Here is an 18,960-nt window from a genome sequence, read left to right on the forward strand (position 1 = left end):
ATTTTCACAGTAAAAATGCAGTGTATTTAAAATGGATTGTATTTTATTTAGCCTAAATAAATAGCCTTCTCCAGTATGATGTGCTGCTTGGTTGATTTGATTCAGGGTATCAAATACAGTAGGGCTGGGAGAGGCAGAACATGCATCCATCTCGTTCGGTAGGGGAAAATGGCCATAACGTCCATGGCTCAGCTAGACTGTAAATATCAGATGACGTTCTCATTTAATGTTGATTTGCATTGGCTGAAAATATAGACCTGGAAATGGCTAAATCTCCTGAACGTCACCTCACCTCCTCTCGGCTCTATAAATCTCACTGCTTCCCCTCTGATTTACCACTTAGACAGGTTTGGGCTCTGAAAAGCCAAAGTGAAAGTGTTATTGCTCATGGGGAGGAAGTAATGGAGTGTTTGTTTGCCTGGGTAAATGTAGAATGAGGTTGTATTTGGCTGAGGAGTGGTGGCTGCAGTTAAAAGTGTCTTTTTCAGTGGCTGACACTGATATCTTGACAGCAGATTAGTCGATTTGCTTGGCAAAATTGATGTTTTACATTTTCTGCCAAAAAAAAAAAAAAGTGTCATTTAAATCAACACCACTAAAAATATTGGGAAACAGAAAAGAGTATGCAGTGTATATGTAAAACCTTTTTTTAGATAAAAAAAAAAAAGACACAGTATAGAAATAACACTTCTGTTAAAAACCGTTTAATCGATTAATCGTCTGTCTGCAGATTGTAGTCTCTAAATGCATCATGACAGTTCATTGAATTACTTGAATACCTTAATAATGATGGAAATGGAAGAGAGCGGAGTAATTAATTGACTTCTTTTGATGTTTATCATTTATTTATTGTAGCGCATTTTGAAAGCCAATCAGTATGAAGCTCTCAAAGTAAGAACAGAAGTACCGTGTGGATTTAAGCAGTCATCTTGGTTCATAATTGGCATAAATGTTTTTACACTGGAATCACTGCAAGAGCAATGTTTAGGTTTTTGTGCATAGACAACAACAATATAACATTTACAAAGTTTGCGGTGCACTATATTTTAATTTCTTTTTTTTAAGGAGCATTGTCTAATACGTTTGTCAATACAACTAAACATTATGAAAAGAAGAAACACCAAATAAAGGTTGAACTATAAAAGAGAGGGCTAGATTGCAGCAAACAACAGGTCTTTTTGTCAGTCAGTTTTACTGGCTACTGTGAAATTCCATAAGTCCATTCTTTTTCCACATAACTGTACATTAAACATGAAATATCTTCTGATTGGCTAAAAATATTTTCACTTTTGCCCTTCTTGTCACTGAAACTTACCTAACTGGCCACTAGCTGCAAGCAAACTGTCAATATTATATAGGTCAGAATGACTAGCTTGAAATTTGCAAAAGCCCCTAATCCTGTATATTTAATTTATCTTTAATCTACTCTCTTTTTCTCATCTGGCTTAAAGGAACCCAGGGGAGGACAGCAAAATGCTGGTGTGTGACATGTGTGATAAAGGGTATCATACCTTCTGCCAGCAGCCCGTCATGGACACAATACCCACCAACGGCTGGAGGTGCAAGGTAAGCTTGTATTTGTGTATGGACTACAACCAGCATTGTGGCCTGCTGTGAGTAGAAGCACACAGAGCTTTCATTTTTGCTTTGAGCCTATAACTCGCAGCACACACACTTCTTTCTTTTTGGTATGTTTATGGACTGTGAGATTGAAGAGTGCATTGGTTTTCATCTCACCAGCATACTGTATATTCCCTCTGGATTGATGCTGGAGCTTGATTTAGTCACCACGATGAATTCATTACCTCCAAAACATTTTAGTTTAATTATTCCTAATGTGCATGCTCTGCTTAGAAGGTTTTGATGCACTTCTCCTGTACCCTCCTTTGAAGACTAAGTTGCATGAGTGAGTTGTGGAATAGATGTTCATCTCAGCTATGGAAGACTATATCACATTTATTTTCTCCATAGGAATTTTGAACCTTGAACCAAACCAGTTAGCTCCCAGATGAATCAGAATGCAAACCAAAAAATATTTGATTAATGTTCAACACACAGATCCCTCTAATCACTTTGTGGAGGCAGCCAAGAAGCCCCACCTGTCATCCAGGACTCAGCACAGGAGTCTGTCCATCATCAGAGGCTTAACAGGGCTTGGATTTCCTGCTAAGGGTGTGTGGGTGGTTATTAGAGCTGATACTTGCCCCTCTTCTACAGGCTGAAATGTTGCACTTGATGAGCTTGAAGTGCCTTTTATTCATGTATGTTTTTTAATTGACATGGAATTTTCCGGTGCTTTGCTCCTATTGAGAGCTGTTGCAGACTGATGAACATGATTTTGAGGATTTATAGAGCCGTAATTATGCTGGAGCTCAATCCAAATTGATTTAAGAGAGCCCATGAAGTTTGTAGTTCACAATTGTTGTGAGGTTCAAGTGTCATTGTACAGATGTGAATTGTTGTCAGTTGACAGTTTTGTTTTGTTTTTTTTTGTTTTTTTTTTAAACAATTTGTAGCATTCATAATACTTGAAGCAGTTGCTCTCTGCAGTACAGCAAACAATACAGGCTTATATGAACATATAATGCAGTAGTAGAGCTTGCGATACTGTTTACACCACAGTACTGATTGCATGACTGCTTTACAGCTTTATTTACAGTTTATTTAAATATGGATTAGTGTGATATTAGTCTCAGCCTCAGATGTCACGCCCACGGACCGTTGACTGAACGTCTGATGCATACGGCACACAAAAGTGGAAACACTTCAGGAGTTTCGAAGTCGTTATCGGATTGGTTGAATTATACAGGATTTCAGGGATATGTGTGTGTTGCGTTCTTTAACGTTCCGCCTGAAAACAAAGATGCCGTAGCGCCAAACCCCCTCACGAAAGAAGAAAGCCATCGTGTTTACAACTGTGACGATGAGCGCTTATCATCAACTAACGCTGGATTCTCAAAAGTGTGTGAAATATTTTAAGTTTGCGGCACAGAATCTTTAAAATATGTCCGAGAGTTTTGCACACCGGTCTGTTATTGTGGCAACATTTCCACACCCTGAAACGTGCTGCTGAAAGAAACAAACTGTTATTGGTTGTTTGACATGTCTGTCAAATGGCCTCATGGGCGGACCTTGGCCAATAAAAGCTGCCATGTATTCCAGACCTTCAGCCGTCAGTCTGAAGGTCTGGCTACGCGAGACTAGTGTGATATCAATATTGATGTAATGTGCACTAATGAATTATACTGAAAGTAAATGGTCTTTTGTTTCATGTTGACTTTAAATGCGTTTGCGGTCATCGTTTTGTATAACCGTGCATCAGATGATGTTGCAGTGAATTGTGTGTTATGTTTTGCAGAACTGCCGAACGTGTGGTCAGTGTGGCTTGCGGCCTAACGGCCAGTGGTCATCTAATGGTGTAATGTGTGAAGGATGTCAACAGCAGCATGATTCAGCGCTGGTCTGCCTCATCTGTGGGCAGAATCAGAACTCTGGTGGCCCTCTGGACAAACACTCATGCTGCACTTGTAAGAGGTAGGAAATGACCCTTCAGCTATGACAATATCACACAGTCACAAGTGGTCTATTGCTGAAATGAAACTGTTTCTGCATAATGACAATAGGTCACAGTCTTCCATTAAAATTTTGTTTTATTAAGGAAATTCATTGTCATCCTTCAGCATATGAGTGTTTGGTTTCTAAATGTTGGTTGAATGATTTCTTTGTGTTTAACAAATCCTTGTTGCAAATGAACTTGTGTGTAAAGTAGTCGATTTTCCTTGCATAATTTTTTATCTTATCTTAGTTTGTTCATGGTTTTTAAAGGAGAGTCTGTCCATGTTCGTATGCAATTTGACAAGTTTCTACCACATGGCATTAACAGCTACTGTAGTATTATTACTGCAGAGCTTGATCTAATTTCTGGCATGTAAATGCTGCTATATGGGGAAGAGATGTTTCACATCATAGTTGTTACTATATTGTGTTTTTTTTAGCATGTCTCAGGCTCAGGTGTTTTTATCCATTATTACTGTGAAGACTTGGTCAGTGTTGATAAATAATAATTGATTACTTCTCTGCAGGCTTCAAAGACTGTGATTAACCAATAGAGAAATTATCTATCAAATTCAAAGAGGTCTGCGAAGAACACTGTAATTGAACCGGCAGCTTTAGAGAGTGGCTCAATGATGTCTTTGTGGATGAAAAGATGCTCGTATAATTTGTATGGCAGATTGATTTGATTCTTTTGCTTTGTGAACTGACCATGGGTCAAACATGTAATTGTGTGCTGCATCATGTGTAATCAATGTGGATGGAATCTTTACACAAAGCCGATCTGATTTTATCTGATCTGATATGTCATGTATTGAGAGTTACAATTTGTGACTGACATAATTAGTTCAAAGTTCATTGTATTTAGTTAGCTGAGATACTATAATAGTAATGGTAAGGTAATTTAGCCTAACTTTAGTGTTTTCCTTAGCAGTTTTTAAGCTGTTGAAGACTTCCTAACCACTAACCATTATGACATTATTTGACTAGTCACAGCCTTTGTTTTCTGTGTATCCACCCTGTTTGTTGCATCATATGTGTTTCCATTAGCATCACCCAGTGGTGTTGTGCAGATAGAGAGTAGAATTTTAGTCAAATTTCCCAAATACTCCCCCCATCTGCCACTGGTTAGCCAAATGGATAGTCCAGCCTTAAGGCCCCAATATACTTCAAACAGAATCGAAGAATGAACTGACATGACGTCATTTCGAACAAAATCAGGCCGAAACGAAGTTCGTTTTTGAGTTCGTTTCGGCAGTTCGAAACCGCTCACCAAAGTGAACTTTCTGAGGGGAGTCCGTTTTTGCTCCTAAACACCTTTGAGTTTCCATTGGTCTGTGGCGGTTACGCAATCGGTGGGTGTGTTCTGAAACTCCACCTTCTTTGACGTGCATTTAAAAAAAAAAAACAATTAAATGACAAACGAATATACAATAATAATCCTTTGTTTTTATCAAAAGTAAATAAAATATAAAAAGGTGTAACAATTTATCCAGTTTAAGAAAATAAATGAACACTAATAAAATAAAGTAACAAACTGACAAACTGCTATAGTTTTCAGACTATGAGACATTCACACTTCCCATAAAGGACTGAATGGAATGGTTCTTTTGTATTGTAAACATGATACTTGACTCTGAACTGCTGCTAATTATTATTCCTTTGTCTATGATATGAGCCATTGGGGCCTGTCTCACACATAGATTGCCTACACTTCATTTCATCGTTGTTGTGTTTAGGGGATACGCACGAGCGTCATGACACATTTAAATTAATCTACAGTCGCTCAGCCTTTTCAAACTTCTTTTTGCCCCCAAACGAAGTACGAAAACAAAATTCAATTGAAGTATAACGGGGCCTTTATTGGTCAAACCAGAAACTCAAATTGTGGTGGGACAGATGAGACTATGATCAGTGTCTAGGTTATTAATGGAAAACACTGCAGTGGTCATGGTGTAAGGCACTTAAAAAACAGTAACTGATTTCTATAGTGAACAATGTTTGTGTGCAACTAGAAATGTAGCTCAAATAAAACATTTTTACCATGCGCTACACATTTCTGCTGTAGGTGCTGTACATAGAGCTTTCATTTGTTTTAACAATGGAAAATCCTCTATTGTAAAGGTTAACAATTAGAAGCAGCTTTCAGAAATAAATAAGATGTTGGGTTTAGGCAAAGCTGGTTACCTTGATTGGGGCATTGATGGTTGTTTATTGTATGTTTCTCTATCAGATGGGTTCATGTGGACTGTGTGAGGCAGGAGGGTGCTGACCCTGACACCCGGGTGCAAGATGGTTACACCTGCAGAGTGTGTAAGCAGGTAGAGGAGGAGAGCAGGCACAATCAGCACGTCAGCAGTCAGGAGGCTTCGTTCACTGACCCAGAGCCAGCCGGGGGTGAGTACACGTCTCTCAGCACTTGATGCACTTCTGATGGAGTTGTTATCCATACAGTTGGTAGTATTGTACGGTTCTGGAGGCTGGACATATTGCTCCACACAAAGTTTACACCTTCATCTGTGTCTGGTCATCCAATCAGAGGTGGTCAGCTGAGACAGATTACAGTTTACACCTGTCATTAACCTACATATCAAGTATTGATGTAGTACAAAAGGTATTTTTAAAAGCTAGTTTTTATGTCAAGCAAATTAAAATGTTTATACAACAGATAATATGTGACCCTGGACCAGAAAACCAGTCTTATGTGTCAATTATTCAAAATTGAGACTTATACATCATCTGAAAACTGAATAAATAAGCTTTCCATTGATGTATGTTTTGTTAGGATAGAACAATATTTGGCCGAGATACAACTATTTGGAAATCTGGAATCTGAGGGTGCAAAAAAAAAATCTAAATATTGAGAAAATTTCCTTTAAAGTTGTCCAAATGAAGTTCTTAGCAATGTATATTACTAATCAAAAATTAAGATTTGATGTATTTACAGTAGGAAATTTACAAAATATCTTCATGGAACATGATTTTTTTCTTAATATCCTTATGATTTTTGACACAAAAGAAAAATGGATCGTTTTGACCCATACAATGTTTTTTTTTTTTTGGCTATTGCTAAAAATATACCCCAGCGACTTAAGACGGGTTTTGTGGTCCAGGGTCACATGTGTGATTACATATGTTCTTGATGACCTTCAAATTAATATGATTTATCGGATCACGTTTGCACCTATAGTGCTAAACACTTGAGATCATAATAGTCAATATAATTTTAATACACAATGAAACACACATACTGTATAAACTAAACTAAACTAAAATTTTGTATTTGGTTAATAAAATTTTCTTGATTCGTTTTCTTAGGTTGTGTTTTTAGTATAGGATTTCTTTCTTTCTTAACCAGTCATGTGATGAGAAAGTAGTCCAGCAAAAGTCTAGAATCTTTTTTTCGTTCTTTTTTCTTTTTATTATTATCCTATATTTTAATTTCTTTTACAAATTACAAGTCAGTTCTTCCATGGAATAAGTATATTTAAAAAGTTAAATGTTTAAAAATCTACTCTCCATGTAAGAGTTTTTAGCTTATACTATTTTCCTGTTATGTTGAGGTTTGTTTTTGCTGTTTACTTTGTCGATTGCTGTTCTGTGTGTGTTATTGGTCAGTTGTAAGGTGCTGTAGGCCGGTTCTTTGATGTTAAGCACTCACACACACAGAGGCTGTTGCATTGAGTGTGACAAAGATGTAAGGCTTGAACCTCTCTGCTGTCACTGATTGTAATTACAGTTTGTTTGCAAGTTCAGCCAGAGACCTGAGTTTGTGAGCAGGTTGAGAAACATTTAATGCATCTTTCATAATATGCCCTAAATGACTTGCATTTTTTAGTTTCATGTAGAGACCACATTCTCCCTCTGTAGTACATCGTGAAGTCATCATTAAATGGAAATGGCCCTGTTTACAGTTTTACATTTTTATTCAAAAGGGAAAAAGTGTTTGTCTTTGTAATTTTGTCTGTCCACCAATCCCTCTCATTTTGTCACTTCACTTCTTCTCATTATGTTTCACCCGACAATAAATTAGGTTACAGAAGTAAAATGGTTTGCATATGCCATTTCATGTGACTGTTTTGGACAGTTTTTGAGTGCACCAAGGAGAATTAAGACATTTTTATTTTATTTTTGTTGCACACTACAAAGCTCTCTAAAAACTACAATCGAAGAAAGAAACTAATCACCTATGAGCTTCCTGTGCTCAGAGTCCCAGCTGGTGACCTATCATCGAGACGCTGGAAGCTAAAAGCAAATTGTATTTTCTTTGGGCCCTTTATTAGAAATTGTATTAAGAATGGACTCTTCCTGTAGCCTGATGGTTAAGAGATGAATTCCCCATGTGCCTTTGCAGTGGTTACAACTGCCTTATTACCAATGATTTTTTCTTCCTGTGGGCCTGTGGTGGGGAGTTGATATATGTTGGCATGTGGTTGGCAGAAAAAGATACAATCAGACCCGGCTGTAAGGGCTCTTTGTAAAGCCAGTCATGCCAGCAGCAATGCACTGGGCCACTGCCAGCAGCTAGAGGAAGCAATCATCCCATTGTTGGGCCCCCAAGAGAGACAGCTATTATCAAGACAGAGACGCCCACCTGTTAACCAACCCTACCACACCCCCACTTCCTGATAAACACACACTGAGAGCACACATGCACACGTACGTACTAGGTTTGTCACGACACCATAAGTTTCATAGCTTAGCATTTCTAGTGAAATTTCACAGTTCTGTCAATTAATACCACAGCACGGACTTGAACACAGTACTCTGAAAAGGTTTGTTATAAATAAATAAATAAATACATATTTTTAAAGTACAAAGTGCTTCTCCTCCTAACATCCATTCGTTATCTCACTATGGGAACACCTCAGGTCCGGCCGACTGCGGAAGCACCAATTACACCACATCTGTCAGACTTACAGACCAATCGCTGCAGTGATCAGGGAGTCCTGCCTCCACTGCTGTTAGCTAAGTATCTCTCTCGTGCTAAGTGAGAAAACGTCCGCATCAAGGCGAGTTTTCCACTACCGGGAATAAACAGCCTGTTTTCCGATCAAATACTATTCAGTTCGTGTTGGATATGGGGAAAGAGGAGTTTATTCTAATAAAATAACTCTGCTTACCACTGCTCCAGAGGGTAAACTTACGCGTCACAGTGAGAGTTTCCCTAATGAAGAGAGTGAAGAGAGTTATGGCCACGGCTAGAAAGGCAGAGAGCTTGAGGGGGAAGATGCTCCCCTTAGCATGTGCTTGTGCAGTCTATGGATCTTGGCTAAGGATTCACATCCTCTTTATATAGCATGCTTAGGTGTTAAGCACGCCCAAGCTGCTATATCTACCCCAGAGGGCTGCTCTATTTGTTCTAGTTTTCCTGAAAAAAACCTGTGAGATTAGACTCAGGGTGGCGATAGCAGACCTCTCAGACTCAGCCCAGAGAGGAGACAGCTAAGTAGCCGCAAAGGCTTAGTACCTGGGGTGATATCATGGATGCGCAGGCTCCTGACCTGTCCCCTCTCTTCGGTGATGCCTTTGCGGATGTGACAGGAGAGGATGACGATGATGATGAGGAATTATCTACCCATCTTCTGGAGGATGATGAAGAGGAGGAGGATGCAATCATCCCTCCTAATACATCTCGTCCACCAAGCAACCAGAGTGGGGAGCCCCCCTCTTCCTCTGCTGTGGAGTTAGACTTATTGGAAGTTTGCCGTAGGGCTGTAGCCAAGCTTACCATTGACTGGTCTTCTCAACAGGTGGGTCAAGGGGCAGAGAGGGATCTCTACGATGGTAAGAGATTACCATCACGCCTTGCACCGGTTAGACAGTTCATCCTGGCTGTCCCGGCATGCATGGCAAAGATGAAAAGACACTGGGACAAACCATTTTCCCATCATGTGCCTGTTGCACGACTGGACATTCAGGATATGGGAGAGCTGGGGTTAGCTGACCCCCCACAGGTGGCGCTTTCAGTAGCTAACCACTTGCATCCAGGACGCAGGACAGCGTTTTCGTCTGCGGGCGCCACGCTGCCTGGGAAAACGGAGCGGTTTTCAGCCAAGGTTTTTCAAAAGATATATAAATCCTCTGCTTTGGCCATCAGGGCTTTAATGTGACATCTCTTCTGACAGCATACCAGGCAAAGCTGTTAAAGGAGATGGGCCGTCAGGCTCTCTGAACCCAGCCCTATGGGAGGAGATCTGTGTGATAGCCGATCTGAACCTCCGCACGTCACGTGGGGCAGTTCAGAGCTGTGGCAGCTGTGGTGCTAGCTGTGGTGGGAGAAAGAGCATTGTGGCTCAGTCTCTCAGGCCTTTCAGAAAAGGAAAAAGTGGAATTTCTGGATGCCCCCTTAAATACCAAGGCACTGATTGGCTCAACAGTCACAGCCATGCGCCAATAGTGTGACTTGAGAAAGAAAGAGGGAGATGCGTTCAAAACCTGCCTGCCAGGGAAACCACCAGTCAGACCTTGTCAGCCTGCTCACATGAGTTCCATGTCACAGTCAAGAGGGGGATATACAGACTATCGTGGTAATACCCCCCACCACCTAAGAATTCGGCTAATGTGCCAGCACAGCCAAGGCTGGCTTAAGCTAAGGGAAAACAGTCTTATGCTGCAGCCGCAGCAAAGCATTGTCCTTCTAACCCTCAAGGGGGCAAAAAGAGACGAGCAACCAAGTTCAGTTGTTCTAAGGGCCAGTTCAGCAGGTTCACTCACAGTTGTACAGGGGACAGTGCCACAAGTTCCTGGAGTGCCCCCTGCAATAATTCCCCTCCCTCCACAACATGGGGTAAATGTCGAGGGCAGAGGAGAGTATTTACACAATCAAAGAAGGTGTAAAAATTAGTGCTGTCAATCGATTAAAATTTTTTTTACAAATTAATTGCACATTTTTATGAAAATAATCCCACCTAACATTAAAATTTTTAAATATACTTTTATACTGCAATAATTTCACATTCAATCTTCAAATTAATGTACAAACAACTTAACAAGACAGTATATTTTTTATATTTTTTTTTAATGGCGTCTTTTTATGACTGAAGGCCAGTATCAGTGATACCAATACTGATTTCTCTATAAACCCCCCCCCATGTTTAACCATTGACTATAGCCATTCAACATTACGGTATAATTGAGAGCTATTAATTTTAACATATATTAGACTTTAAAAAATAACTTCTATTTTTTCTATAAGTGAACTTAAAGGATTAGTTCACCCAAAAATTTAAATTCTGTCATTAATTACTATACCCTCATGTTGTTTCAAACTCATAAGACCTTCGTTCATCTGCGGAACACAAGAGATGAGAGCTCTCTGACCCTCCATAGACAGCAATGCAACTGAAATGCTCTCAAGTCCAGAAACGTAGCAAGGAGATCTGTAAAATAATCCATGTGACATCAGTGACTCAACCGCAATTATATGAAGCTACGAGAATACTTTTTGTGCACAAAAGAAAAAAAAAGACTTTATTCAACAATTCTTCTCCTCCGCATCTGGTGGCATTTTGGAGAATATCCTAAAACGTAGGCTGTTCTGTGTCAGCTGCGTCATGTTTTTATTATTTGAGCTGAACGGAAACGGCTTATCCGGCGTGGCGCAGCTGACACAGAACTGCATACGTCCAGGGGGATATTCTCCAAAATGGCACCAGGGTTATATGGTGGAGACAAATTGTTGAATAAAGTTTTTTGCGCACAAAATGTATTCTTGTAGCTTCGTATAATTGCGGACGAGCCACTGATGTCACATGGATTATTTTACAGATCTCCTTGCTACATTTCTGGACTTGGGATAATTTCAGTTGCTTTGCTCTCTATGCAGGGTCAGTTAGCTCTCAGATTCCATCAAAAATATCTTAATTTGTGTTTTGAAGAAGAACAAAGGTCTTACTGGTTTGAAACGACATGAAGGTGAGTAATTAATGAGAGAATTTTATTTTTTGGGTGAACTAACCCTTTAAAACAATCTTCACATAAACACATTATAATACATGTCATATTTACCTGTGCCCTTCAGCAGAAATATACATAAATTCAAATTGAAGTTATCAAACACTAAATTCTAAATTAAATATAGATAAATCCTTAAAACTATAAAAGTTCTTTTTACCTCTTTTTTTTTTTTCTTTGTCCTTTGATTAATAGACATCACAGCAGCTGGTTATTAGGTTGTTCTGGCTGCTATTTCTTTAAGAGCTGCCGCTGCTGAACATGACGCGGATCTGACAAGTATAATATTTTCTCTCAACTCTTTTTACTTTTCTTACCCACTTCAGTTCTTAAAGTCTCTATTAATGAGCTGACGAGTTAAATCGGGCGTATTAGATGAGTGAGTGATGGGCTACTCCAGGACAGTTTTGAAAACCATTTCAGAGACATGTTCTTGGGACACAACAGGAGCAAACAGATCTGAGGAATTGTTGGCGTTCTTTCCACCACCTTTTTCTTCATCAGAAAAAGAGAGGTTACTCGGAAGAGGAGACCCTTACGAAGGAGTAATCATCTCTTCATCTCTTGGGCTGACAATTATCGAGGGAGTCCTCTTTCATGTCAGCGGCTTTCTTATTGGGTGGTAGACGCGATTGTAAGGATGCTAATTTACTACCTCCACCTTGACTTCACGCCCACTCCACATGTGTTCAGAGGAGTTTCTATTCAGGACATTTTGTGCTACGGCGAGCTGGACATCAGCGCACAAATTTGTGAGATATTATAGATTAGATGTGACAGAGTCATCACTGGCTCATTCAGTGCTTGGAGTATGAGCGGTGCCTGATATGTACTGCATTTCATTCAGGGTATAATCGCATATTCTATAATTCAGTAGTATAGACCTTGTGCTTGTGTTCACTGTATTATATTATAAAGTGCATCATGTTTGCTCAAGCATTAAAGGGATACTCCACCCCAAAATGAAAATTTTGTGGTTAATCACTTACCTAATGTGTTTCCTCTGTGTCACTCCACATCAGCGTAGCGCCATTTTGGCGAATCTGAGCTGTACGCAGGCAGTGTACGCTCTTCTGTGTCAGCTGCGACACAGGATGTGCTGTTTTCTTTTAGATCAAAGTGTAAAAATACGTAGAAAACGTATCCTTGTGGCGCGGCTGACACAAAAGAGCGTACGTTGCCTGCGTACAGCTCAGATTCGCCAAAAAGGCACTACGCTGATGTGGAGTGACACAGAGGAGACACATTATTGTATAAAGTTATTTTTGTTTTATTTGCGTGCAAAAAGTATTCTCGTCACTTCATAATGTTACGGTTGAACCACTGATGGCAGATGGACTATTCTGACGATGCTTTTCATACTTTTCTGGACCTTGACAGTGTATTTTACTTGGCAGTTTATGGGACAGACACAAGCCTTCTGGTTTTCATCCAAAATATCAAAAATTATGTTCCGAAGACGAACTAAGCTTTTACAGGTTTGGAACGACATGGGGGTAAGTGATTAATGACAAAATTTTCATTTTGGGGTGGAGTATCCCTTTGAAGCCATGATCACTTGTTTATCACCTTCCGATGTTGTGTCTGTTCATACAGCATTATCTGCAATACGGGAGTGGTCTATATCCCATAGTGAGATAACCGAGCAGATGTTAGAAAGAGAATGTTAGTTTACTTGCGTAACCCCGGTTCTCTGATAACAGAAGTGAGGTATCTCGTCTCACCGCCCTTCTTGCAGAATACACGGTGAAGAAGCTGTTGGAGAATGACGCAGCAGCGGGCTGCAATGGATTATATACCAGGGAGGCGGGACTCCCTGATCGCTGCGGCGATTGGCCTGTCAGTCTGACAGACGTGGTGTAATTGGTGCTTCTGCAGTCGGTCACGTCTGAGGTGTTCCCATAGTGAGATACCTCACTTCTGTTATCAGAGAACCGGGGTTACGCAAGAAACTTAACGTTCTCAGTGAAATAAACAGTTGTGTAATAATAAAAAGAGGTAATTATTCATGTAAACACTAAAATATAGATCAAAAACAGAGCATGATAAAGACAGAACAAGAAAAAATAAATGCAGTGACTCACTGACCAGCTTTAACCCCCCCTATAAAAAAAACATCTTCTTTCTACTGTTCCTGGATATTATAATTATTTTAGTTTGCATAATAGGTGCATACTATTTTTTAATTTTTTTGTTGTCTCTGCTGGCTTGAACATGTTCACACCACCAGACTTGACAAATACTGTTTTGTAGTATGTGGAGCCTATACTGTATGTCATGGAAAAATACATTAGAAACAATGCAAAGTTAAAATGTGAATTCGTCTGTATGTATATATCAAACACTACCAAATACAAGAGCACAGAGTCAAGAGAGACTGTTTTGGATTCATCTTGTGCTATGTCGCTTAGCAAAAGTCTGTGAGCGCCACCAATTCAAAGTTTTATACAAAAGGAGAGGAATTAGGGAAGTGACCAAAAGTGCAGATTGTGTGGGTTTGCCAGGTTTCTTCACAGTGCAATGGAAAAGAGGATTAAACATCTCTCCGTACAAAAACGTGAATGTTTGTGTCCGTCTGAACAGATGCATTTATTGAATGCTATTTATTTAAATTAAAATTTTATCACACCAATTTTTTATCCTTTATTTGTGTGAACAGGATATATATGTGTGTGTGTATATATATATATATATATATATATCAGATTTTGTTGCTGATATGAAATGTTGCTTAAATGTGAGTTTGGCAAAGTAATTTAATTTTTTTTCTGCAATATTCCAGATAACATTTAGTCTTGCATTGCTTACTGCTAACCATTAACATACTGTAGCATGTTGTTAGCAAACTGCTCTGCATGAGTTGCGGATGTCTCAAAGGGAGTTAATTTGGAGTGTTCATGTAAAAACCAGAAGTGGAGAACCAAATCAGAACCATAAGCGATTGGGTCATTCATGATAATTCGAAATGCATGAATGTGGCAATTGGACTTCTGACAGACTCAGCGTTGAACTTTCCGGAAACTGTTAAACGATCAATGATGCTTCATTTACTTGAGGTAAACATTGATCCATCAACTAATTGGGTACTTTTGTGGATGACTGGTTGACTAGTAAAAAGGAGTAATCTTGTTGGCTCTAGTATTGTTTTGGCATTGAAGCAGTACTTTTGACAGCTTTAGTACATTTATAGGTAGGTTAATTACAGAACCTCTTTATTCTTATGACCACATGTTAGAGGGAGTATTTTCCCACCGGTGTAGTAACTTGACTCCACCACCAATCTAAAGACTTTTTGTTGCCATGGATCTGTGATGCCATCAGTGATTCATCCTGACAGGGCTGAAAAGAACCACAGTCACACTTACTCACATGACCCAGTGCACAAACGACACAATCACCTGAGCACAGATGGCTGATTGTAGCTGCTGCATAGCTGCTTTGAGATCTGCTTCTTTCATGATGTTATGAAGTGTTAATCTGTTAGGCTGGAGGCTAGAGCCCGTCTGATGTCATACCCACACTGGGAATGGTAAATCCTTTAAGTTCATCTGCTTTGCTCTCAGGCAGAGTGCAACACTGCCAAGTGACACTGTCAGGTGAGTATTGATGAGTGAAGTCAGTGCGGGGGCTTTTGGGAGTTTGCAGACCCTGAGGCATACCCAGTATGCTCTCTGGAGTAGGAATATGTCAGTATCCTGTTTTAATCTCCTCTTCTTCCTTGTCTGTCCAGTCGGGCTGTAGTCATGCGCATCAATGCCTCATGACCTCAGCGGCCTTTCCTCTTGTTTGAACTCCGCATGTCCACTGAGGTACCCCGAGGCTTGTTTACATGCTGCCTCTACTGGGCAGCTCAACTAGACTTGAACCTCCGTCTTTCCCCAGTGGCGAAATGCACTTTTTTGAGGTCCACAATATATAGCAGACTTTAAAACATTGCTGATTTTGTGTGTTGTTTTTAAGGGGATCTCAATAAGAAATAACACTCACACTTGAAGAAATCCAAAAATATTTAAAAATATGTATCGTCTTGACCATTATCCAGGCCTTCATCAGACAAATTTCCAGGCCTTCATCAGATGTCTGGCCAAAACGTCACATATATGTTAAACAATAAAGTTAGATTTCTTCAAGAGGAAGTGTTGCACCTTTTCTTATTGACAATGCTTTTTTTTTTTTTTTTTTTTGGTTGCACCTCCTCTTTTGTTGGTAGAGCACCTCTGTTCAGTAATTTTAGTTTTTAGGGGTGTCGCAGTATTTAAAAAATTAAATATCAATATCATGTTATTACAACACATATTATAATATTGTAAATATAATTCAGTGCCTATAACAGTCTTGGTAGAAAATCCAAATAGTGCACTTTAACACTGGTTGCCCAGCTGTCAGAAAATGGCAACAACGACAGTATGCAGATACTTCTGCTCTACAAAATCATGTCGGAGATAAGATTACAGATGAAAGTGAAACCCTCTAATTGCACCTGAGAAATGTTATTGTTAGCTCGCCAATGTGGGAGTTTTTTTTAGGTGTCTGCAAGAAGGGCCAAAATTCTCTCTCCTTCACCCTCCATATTTTAAGTGTGAGAAAAACAAGAAAACTAAAATATACCAAATTAAAAATGAATTTAACTCATAGTATTTTTATTTCTGTGGAAATTGTGATATTATCATTTTTAATTATGTTACTGCAATAATCATAGTGAAAAACTGTAAATGAAATGAACGCAGTTAATATTTATGTAATTCAACAGTACAACTGTTTAAGACACGCACACTAGTTCTATTGCTCCTGCTGATTTGTAGATCATCAAACCAATAATTTTAACAATTCAGTGTTAGTGCGCAAATGATCCTGAACATTTATGCTACAAGTATATTATGACACATCAAATCATGTGGCTTGTTGAGGAAAAAGTCACTTTAGGTGTGCACTTACTATTACATACTATTACCAAATGTATTTAACTTCAGAAGACACAAGGTGATGTTTGTGTGCATCTATGTAAGTATGTGTAGATGTGAGTATTTGTTGTAGCATTCTTTGTAGCAAAGCAGTCTGGGGGAGGGGAAGTTATACTCTAGACCGTGACATGTCCTCCTGGGTTAAAAATAGCTAGGAGCTCTAAACCAGTGAGGCTTTCATCTTCCCTGTGCTTCTAGTGGATTGTCAGTGTAGAGACGTTATCAGGACACTGAAACCAACCTAACTTCTCTTTAGCTCTCTGAATGATGGCTGCTCTATGTTGAGTCTTTGATGGCTCTACACTTGTTTCTTACACCCAGGTTAGATTCAGGTTAGATTAATTATGTTTTATTGGCATGATATATAGGGTTTACATTGCCAACGTTTTAAAGGTGGTCATGCAAAATAGGATTTTCTTGCTCTTTAATATAAAGTTGATATGCTATGTAATAATTTTTTATATCATTCACTTTAAGCTCCTCCTCAGGCAATTAACTGAAACTAAACTAGGAAAAGGATTTATAATGAAATTGTCATGTCTGTGACATCACAGCCATTAGCATTTACACATCAACAGCTATTTATACAAGTTTTCTGATTGGCTAAAGTACAGAATCCCGTGATCAGATTAAAAAAGGGGAAAAAAATGTTGGTATCCAGTAAATACACCAGCAAAACAAAACGTAGTAATAGTTTTGTTTTAGTGGCTTCTCATTCATTCAACCTACAGCCTATCAATTTAGTTTGTTGTTGCGGAAATGTATTCGAAGTTTGAAATCATACGTATGTAAGGCATTTGAACACGGCATTTGTTTTTGTTCTAACAGTTATTCTGAAGTCTTGCGTATGAGTGAATGTTTAAAAAGAGTGCAGAGCATGGCTCGTGTTTGTTTATTCATTTCTGTGTGCCCTGTATGAGACCATCTCAGCAGTGTCTAACAAGAGCAGGGCTTGTAAATATGTTGTCATGGTGATGCCTGGCACAATGGGCTGCAGTGGCAGCTGAAGTATTCCTGTTCCCTGTTCAGAGTGAGGGAAGCATAAATGTATGATGGAGGAGAGGGCAAATAGAGCACTGTTGAAATTGATTTATACAGATGGATATAGAAAAATACAGATGAATAATAGTAGATTTTTTTTTTAGTTGCCCTATTCATTCTCTGATCAGTCATGCTATGTTGATTGAGACCTAGTCTTGGGTAGCCATGGATTTCATGGCAGCTTTCATTGGCCAAGGTCCACCAACATGTCAAACAACCAATCACAGTTTGTTTCGTTCATCATCACGTTTCGGGTCTTGGAAATGTCGCCACAATAACAGAATGGTGTGTAAAACTCTCGGACGTATTTTAAAGATTCTATGCAAGGAACTTTACATTTTTCACATACTTTTGAAAATCCACTGTTTAGTTGATCCTGATAAGCGCTCGTCGTCACAGTTGAAAACACAACGGCTTTCTTCTTTCGTGAGGGGGTTTGGCATCACAGAATCTTTGTTTCCAGGCAGAACTTTAAAGAACACGACACACACTTGTAACGGAAATCCTGTATAATTCAACCAATCCGACAACGACTTCGAAACTCCTGAAGTGTGTCCACTTTTGTGTGCCATATGCATCAGACGTTTAGGCAATGGTCCATGGGCGTGACGTCTGAGGCTGAGACTAATTGAGACCAAATGTCTAATTATGTATTTAGTTATGATTTAGGATTGCAAAATTGTTGTTCTGTTAAAGCAAAGCAGTTCAAATCATTTGCATCTCATCTGATTGACAGTGTGAATGGTCACTTTGAATATAGCTGTAATATTCAAGTTCTTAAAACTGAAAATCTCTCAAGATCTCTCAGATTTTTTTGAAGTTGTTGAAGAAACATCAGCATATGAATGGTATCTGAATGGTTGCCCTTTGAGTAATATTCTAAACCCCAGGTTGATTCAGGAAGGTTGGAAATGTAATAAGTTAGCGGTTCCGTTCTGTTACACAAGTCATGTAAAAGTCTCAGAAAAGTATTCTGACCATATATGTGTGGAGATAAAGATTCCAGGTGACCTGCTGTTTCATTATTTTGAATAGTTTACTAACTGTTGGTCCAGTGTTCTGTGTGTCAGATTCTTTGGTGCATGTTGCGATGCAGTTTGAGCAAAGATAATTGGAGTTCTGACAACCAAACACAAGCAATTTATTTTAATTCAGGAAAACAGTGAGTCAATGACAATAGGGTCCAAGATAAAGACAATTTTCAACAAAAGTTTAACTATAATGACTCTAAAAATGTCATCAGTATAAAAGGTAATAATGTTTTCCTAACACCTTGAATACATGTGAATGTACACATTGTTTGTTTCTAAGAAAATATTATTAAAAGATTATGCCAACTAAACTTCATAAATAAGAGATTCTTTTAATGATTTTCATTGTTTTAATGAGAGCTTGCTTCAGAGGCACTTTCATGTCCCTTAAAGTATGTAATGTCTTTATATATTTTTTT

The 18,960-nt window shown here is 38.9% G+C and overlaps 1 protein-coding gene across 10 annotated transcripts in view; it reads left to right on the top strand.

Moving 5' to 3' along the window:
* Positions 1 to 18,960, top strand: part of LOC109050388 (histone-lysine N-methyltransferase 2C-like) — a 140,651-nt gene that overhangs the window by 63,501 nt on the left and 58,190 nt on the right. For all 10 annotated transcript variants that reach the window (XR_006158534.1, XM_042752517.1, XM_042752518.1 and 7 more), the window contains exons 10-12: positions 1,452 to 1,566; positions 3,359 to 3,534; positions 5,786 to 5,949. Coding sequence is in view for 9 of the 10 variants with exons in the window: in XM_042752517.1 (XP_042608451.1) it covers positions 1,452 to 1,566; positions 3,359 to 3,534; positions 5,786 to 5,949 (455 nt within the window). In the remaining variant the exon portion in view is untranslated. The remainder of the gene's footprint in view (positions 1 to 1,451; positions 1,567 to 3,358; positions 3,535 to 5,785; positions 5,950 to 18,960) is intronic.

The sequence above is a fragment of the Cyprinus carpio genome, chromosome B24, assembly GCF_018340385.1.
Source record: "Cyprinus carpio isolate SPL01 chromosome B24, ASM1834038v1, whole genome shotgun sequence".
Taxonomy (NCBI): Eukaryota; Metazoa; Chordata; class Actinopteri; order Cypriniformes; family Cyprinidae; genus Cyprinus; species Cyprinus carpio.